A 6,906-nucleotide genomic window follows, 5' to 3' on the forward strand; every position below is an offset into this window, starting at 1 on the left:
AGTGTACTTAAACAAGCATTTACTCCTTCAACTCAAAATATACATCAATGATAACGACATTTAATCGATCTATTCCAAATGGGTATTTTTATAAATCGATTTAATTCGATTTCAGTTTCAACTCAAAATCACATATAACTATAGTATGACATTATCACACGAAAAAGTCCAAAGTTACCCATCTTTGATTACATCAATCACTGAATATATCAAACTATGGTCATTGACTTTGAAGAAATTAGACAATTTCCACCGTGTTTCCTTGCAAATATTTGTTAGAAATATCGTAAAAAAATCGATATATTGGCATAATTCCCCTTCAAATGGAGAAAATTGTGATTGTTTTGGCAATCCTTTTAGTGTATCGATTTTGTCTCACTGTTGATGCACAATATACATATGCAAACAGAGGTTGTTCAGGTGAAAACTTCAACTACACGTCCGGTAGTGTATATGAAAAGAATCTCAATCGCCTTTTTGGAAATCTCACCTCCGAAACAACTTCTCGCAAGTTCTATAATAATTCAATCGGTGGTGGTTCTAACCAAGTTTATAGCCTCTTTCAATGTCGAAATGATGTTAGCTTTGACATTTGTAGCGCATGTGTCGAGAATGCAACTCAGAGGATAATTGAAGTGTGCCCATACTATGGGGAAGCTGTTGTATGGTACTATGAGTGCATGTTACGATATGCAAATCGTTACATCTTCTCTATATCAGATACATATCCTTCAGCTTATGCATGGAATTCAAACAATGTATCAGACTTCAATACATTTGGTCCGAAGCTAGCTAGTGCAATGAATGGTGTCATCAAGAATGCATCCTCTACTCCGCTGAGATTCGCTTCAGCGGAAGCCAATTTTTCATTGTTCGAACAAGTTTATAGTTTTGCACAGTGCACCCCTGATATTGATCCTTCGAGTTGCAATAGTTGTCTAAAAAGGGCCTTTTCCGAAATGATTCAATGTTGTAATGCAAGTATATATGCAATAGTGTTTTTTCCAAGTTGTCAGCTGAGGTATGATACGACCGCTCCTTTTATTTATACGGATCTGCCTCTGGCTCCTCCTCCTCCTCCGACTCCTCCAGTCATTGATCCAGGTAATTAATCAGATAATTGTAAGAAATGATATTCACATAATTTAATAATTTCCTAATTCTTGATTCATGGTTCATTTCAGCTTCGCAAACAAGTAATACAAAATCAACACTGGCGCCGGGAATCATTGCAGCAATAGCGGTTAGTGTTTCCGTTGGATTGCTAGTTCTATCAGCTCTTTTGTGGCTGTGTTTGTTCCGCAAAAAGCCTAAAGAAGCGAGCAGTGGTGTACCATCGACATCACCAAGGGAGCTGCCTGATGGTTCTGGTAAGTCGTCAAGCATGTACAACTTGTAACTTTTTATCCATTTCATCATATTTCGCCCAATATCAATCGGGTGGGGCGGGAACTGGCGGGGTGGGTCACTTATATTGACAACGGAGCGAGTTGTATCAGGTTGGGTTTTGGTTGATCATATCAATAATTGTATTAGGTGGATTACCGAAAACACAAGCATATTTGGATCCGCCTGACCTATTTGACAAGTCTACGATAGTAGATTGGATAATATGATGGAATTGGTCATATGAGGACGGTTAAATAATTGTGCCGGTTGCATTCAAATTCAAGTATTTTACTATGCGTCAAGTCTTCCGAAATAAAAGAATGTTGATTACCACGTTTGATTGGTTCTATGCTGCATGCTGATCATGTTGACATAGTCCGATTGATATTTCACACATTTAAATTCTTAGTCAATTCATCAAATTTCGGTTCTACCGTCAAATTATAGTGCATAGACATGTTCCGACAAATACAATTCTAATGCTAAAACTGTAACAATTGACACAGGAAGCATTGGAGACATCGAATTCATGCAATATGATCTTGCCACGCTTAAATTAGCTACAAGAGACTTTTCAGCGGAAAACAAACTTGGTGAAGGAGGTTTTGGTATTGTTTACAAGGTTATATAAACCACGTTCGATTTTGATATGTATCTCGATATTAGTTTTCACGGGCCTACAGTATTCAAATGATCTTTGCTAACTAATCTGTTCAAATACATGGACAGGGGACACTTGAGAATGGGCATCAACTAGCCATAAAGCGGCTCTCTGATACCTCTCGACAAGGTACTAAGGAATTCATGGCCGAGTCTCAGTTTCTAGCCAAACTTCAACACAAAAATCTTGTTAGCCTTGTGGGATTTTGCTCCGAGGGAGACGAAAAACTACTTGTCTATGAGTTTATGCCTAATTCTAGCCTCGACCGGTTTTTGTTTGGTAAATATTCCTTAACAACTGACTAGTTTATCCCCGCTTTCTGAGTTACATATATATTTCTCTTCCTGAATGTAACTTATAAATGTATTTTTTTTATTTGTCTACCTTTACGGTACTTAAGATCCAAGAAAGCGGCCCCTGTTAGATTGGGCAACACGAAACAAAATTATAATGGGGATTGCGAGAGGTCTGCAGTATCTTCATGAAGATTCCCGGCTTACTATAATACATCGTGATCTTAAACCTAGCAATGTTTTGTTGGATAAGGATATGAACCCAAAGATAGCGGACTTTGGCATGGCAAAACTTTTCGAAGTTGAGCAGAAGTTCGGGCAAACCAATCGCATTATTGGAACACAGTATGCTTTCAATACTTTAAATTTTACCATAATATGGGGTTTTCGAATTATTAACTTCTTAACAATTACGCCAAATTCAAATACGTCTCATTTTCGTATGTAGAGGATACATGGCACCAGAATACCTAATGACAGGGGAATACTCGGATAAATCGGATGTCTATAGTTTTGGAATCATGCTTTTGGAGATCGTAAGTGGTCAGAAGAACAGATTATTAAACATGTCACCACGAAACGAGGATCTCCCATTACATGTAAGTTAAATTGTTGTTTCCATGTTAAATATTTAAGGTAAAACTAGTTGTTCTTACATATCGACTAAAAATTTATGTTTCTACTCTAAGGCATGGAAACTATGGAAAGAGGGGCGATGCTTCGATATAGCAGACCCTGCACTTTACAACATTTATTCGAGTAACGACGTGATAAGGTGCATTCAGATTGGATTGCTATGTGTGCAAGTAAATGCAGAGCAAAGACCTACAATGCCATATGTTGTTCTGATGCTCTCGGGCCTTATCGACCTTCCATTACCATTAGCACCAACGTTGTCCTCGCATCAATTCAGCATGACCAATTCTTATAGTGTCGATCCAGAAACGGACTCCGATCAACCTTCTGGGAAAACTGTCACCTGGCGAGCCGAATTGGATCAGGACTTATACCCAAGACCAAGATGACTTTTGCATTATTGGTAATAACTTATTGTATTATACCCTGTATATTTTAATTGTGTTTCGTACGATTTTGTTAGCCCTTGAGGTATTTTGTGATTTGCAAATACAAGGACCTTTGATGAGATTGCATTTACTCATATTGTTTAGCTTGGAACATCGAAAGTTCAGCATCGCATCGTCTGAGCTCAGTCGAAGTGTCGTCACTAGCCTAGTTACGAACTACATGTTCATTTTAAGTGCCTAAGGATCACCATAGCTAGAAGCGTTTATCGACATACTTTTCTTCTACCCCCACCTATACTTACTCCCTCCTATTCAGCCTAATGTTCCCCTTTCTTTTTGGCATAAAAATAAGAAAATGAATATGGACCATACAAAACACCCTACCCCACATGAAAATGAATTTGGACCACGCAAAGGTTACCAGATAAGGAAAGAGGGAACAAAACGTGATTACCATGTAAAAGGAAAGAGGGAAGTTTAGGCTGGATAGGATGGAGTATAAGTTACGGAGGTGTGACAAGTCTTCCAAATCGAGGCGGCCTAGGCTAAGCTCGAGAATTATGATACAATATTTGTGTTACAATTCCGAATTTAGCTAGTTGGCAAAGGCTTGTTCTTCTCAGGCGAAGTGCGTAAGTTGACTTAATTAAAATTATTATATCTGCATTATGATAATCATTATATATATAAAAGAATCTTGTAAAACTGCTGAGGTGGCACAATCTCCTTTGAGAATTAAGGTAATGCAGCCCTCACATTCAACCTCACAAAATCAGTTTTGTTTGAACCAATCACAGTTTTGCAATATGGCCACATCAGCACACAAAAACACAAAAATAAAATAAAAATAAAGCCCAATTAAATCTGACGTCCAATTAAATAATAAAGTACATTTCCAACATTTTACCATTTTCCAATACTGCACCACAATAACTTCTCCTCTTTTCCCAATTCACAATGCATTGACAGAGATTAGAATTTAGATACATTCATCTTTACTCCTGGCCATTAATATATTCATCTCCCTCCTCTCTCATCTCACCATTCTCCAGCCACACCACACATCACCTATCAGTTTCACCATATATTTAAATCATAGATCTCAAATATTCCAAAAAAAACTAATAGTGCCAGCGCCATCATCGAGAAATTTGGGGATGGAAATTGGTAAATGGGACGAAAAAGAAGGTCGTCAAGGAAACAATTGTTGGAGGCGGCGCGTTGGACATAGGAGTGCGCCTGATTGATTCGTTTGAGAAGGAAGTGATTGCTGATGTTAGAGATAATGGTCGACCACCACGAGAGAGATAGAAATCCAAGAGAAAATGGAGATTGAACAAGAAACATCGATTGAAACCATCAATGGAGAAACTTGGAGCTTGCTTTAAGCAAAGAAATCAAACCCCAAAGTTAGTATTGAACTATTGTTTTCCCTTGATAATTTTGTCTTCCAAATTCTGTTTTATTGCAGTTTTGTTGTATTATAGTTTTGCATTTTCTAAGTATACGGAATTTTTGCTTTTCCATTACTACTCTTTGTGATTATTAGTTTAATAGAATATGGCAGTTTACAAATGTTGGAATGAGTCATTTTTGTCAATTTTATTTGAAAATAAGGCTCTAAATGCAATAGTTGTTTATGAGTAGATTTTGTGAATTATGTGACTGACTTTGATTTGAATGTTGGAGGAAGAACACAAGACGGGATTACATAAGCTCAAAAGAGAAATAAGGAAGATTGATAAAACTTGGAGGGAGTAAGATGTTTTTTTATGCCTGAGTCATAATTTATAGTCATACATATACGAAGTATTTTTTTAACTAGGCCACATTCAAATAATGGAGAGAGAGTTTGATTCATAAACTCAAATAATGGAGAGAGAGTTCGATTCATAAATAACTAGATTTAGTGCCCGTGCGTTGCACGGTTACTAAAAATTGTTTTTTTTAAGTGAAATTGTGAAAAATGTAATTATATTGTTGTAAGTAACTAATAAAGTATTGTAATAGAAAATGAATGAAACTTATTAAAAAAGGAAAGACGAAAGATAATCAAACTTGTTTGAAAAGAGAAAGAGGGAAGATCATAAAAAATTGAAGGGGTGTTGTATCGGGTATTATTAGGAGTTGTACTAAAATTTTATCCTCGTGTACTCATATATTCGTAATAGTATTTAAACTTACGGAAATTATAGTGCTTCGTACGCAAATGAGATTGTGCATTTCATGTTTCCACACTATATTGACCCGATAAAAATAGAAAGTGAAAAATAATGAAAAGAGATATACTCCTTGAGATTGAGATTAGATATATTACTCTATATAATATTAAAAAGAGATAAATTACCTAACTAATACCCAAAACTCGCATTGTTGACTTGTTGTACACATTCTACCCATTATACTTTTCCATAAATTTCTAAAACACATTATATCCATTATACTTTTCCATAAATTTCTAAGACACATTATACCCATTATACTTTTCCACAAATTTCTAAGAGAGGCAGTTTTTCATTAATTTTTGTGAAAAACCCCTCTCATGATAGATAGTTATTATTTTTATTTTTATTTTTAATTTTTATCTTTTAATTTTTAGTTTATTTATTGGTTGTCTCTTATTATTATTTTTATTTAATTTTTATCTTTTATCTTTTTAGTTAGTTTTTAGTTTATTTATTGGTTGTCTCTTATTAATGTAGTCAGATATGGTTTATCAGGAGATTTACTGTTTTGGGTAGCAGCAACTATTGTATTTGTATTGTCTCGTGTCATTGTCTTATCCTTCTCCTACGCACATTTAATTTTCTTATTATTATTTTTTTTTCTTTCCGTTGTTCATAATTTCCTATCCTTCTACTGGACATTAATTTATTTATTAAGTTATTCAGATGTTTTTTCTATAATCAAATTCCTAGTGATTAAACCTCAACTTGATTAGTATGATTAAATATCATATAACATACGTCTTGCAATGGATTTAAAATCATTTATATAATTGCACAAATTTCTATTTTGTTTTTTGCTACAATTTATGATTCGGTAATATGCTGGCTACATATGATTTAACTGGCCCATATTTTAACTTTATTTTAACTTATAAACTAATTTTTGATGAATCAACCTTATTATACTGCAAAGTGAAATCCATAGAGTCGAAGAATGGCAAAATAGATGGGACCAGAGGGTACCAAGTCAAAGTCTCGCAAATAACACTTACCTAAAACGGATGAACCACACCAATGGTAACATTCCATATTTGGCATGAACAATAACTAAATTATCCTTACATCGCTACATATTTACAACTTTACCATCCACTCACCCACTCACCAACTACTTATTTAATCCACCTAAACTCATGTGGCCCCAAACAATATTTCCTACTTTACCTCTCACTTTTCCACATTTTCTTAAATAACCACTTTTTGCTTATGTTTACATCTGTCTGGATCGGAAGGAGTATATCCCAATAATTTTTTTTTTTTATTTTAAGAGATAAAGTTTCTATGAATGAAAAGTTATCCTTTTAGATTAA

The 6,906-nt window shown here is 34.9% G+C and overlaps 1 protein-coding gene across 1 annotated transcript; it reads left to right on the forward strand.

Annotated features, from left to right (window-relative positions):
- Positions 1-323: 323 nt before the first annotated feature.
- LOC141590757 (cysteine-rich receptor-like protein kinase 25) lies at positions 324-3,368 on the forward strand. The gene is made up of 7 exons (XM_074411318.1): positions 324-1,104; positions 1,185-1,370; positions 1,896-2,011; positions 2,119-2,329; positions 2,451-2,688; positions 2,792-2,942; positions 3,033-3,368. The coding sequence occupies exons 1-7, from the start codon at positions 324-326 to the stop codon at positions 3,366-3,368; spliced, it is 2,019 nt and encodes a 672-aa protein (XP_074267419.1).
- Positions 3,369-6,906: the final 3,538 nt, after the last annotated feature.

This window comes from Silene latifolia, chromosome 7 (genome assembly GCF_048544455.1).
Source record: "Silene latifolia isolate original U9 population chromosome 7, ASM4854445v1, whole genome shotgun sequence".
In the NCBI taxonomy this organism is placed as follows: Eukaryota; Viridiplantae; Streptophyta; class Magnoliopsida; order Caryophyllales; family Caryophyllaceae; genus Silene; species Silene latifolia.

What these genes read in the sequence shown, in the direction of transcription:
- LOC141590757 (XM_074411318.1), top strand. Translation starts at nt 324, where the DNA reads ATGGAGAAAATTGTGATTGTTTTGGCAATCCTTTTAGTGTATCGATTT. An exon ending in GTTTTGGTATTGTTTACAAG is followed by an intron (nt 2,012 to 2,118) that starts GTTATATAAACC and finishes ATACATGGACAG; the next exon opens with GGGACACTTGAGAATGGGCA. An exon ending in AATCGCATTATTGGAACACA is followed by an intron (nt 2,689 to 2,791) that starts GTATGCTTTCAA and finishes TTTCGTATGTAG; the next exon opens with AGGATACATGGCACCAGAAT.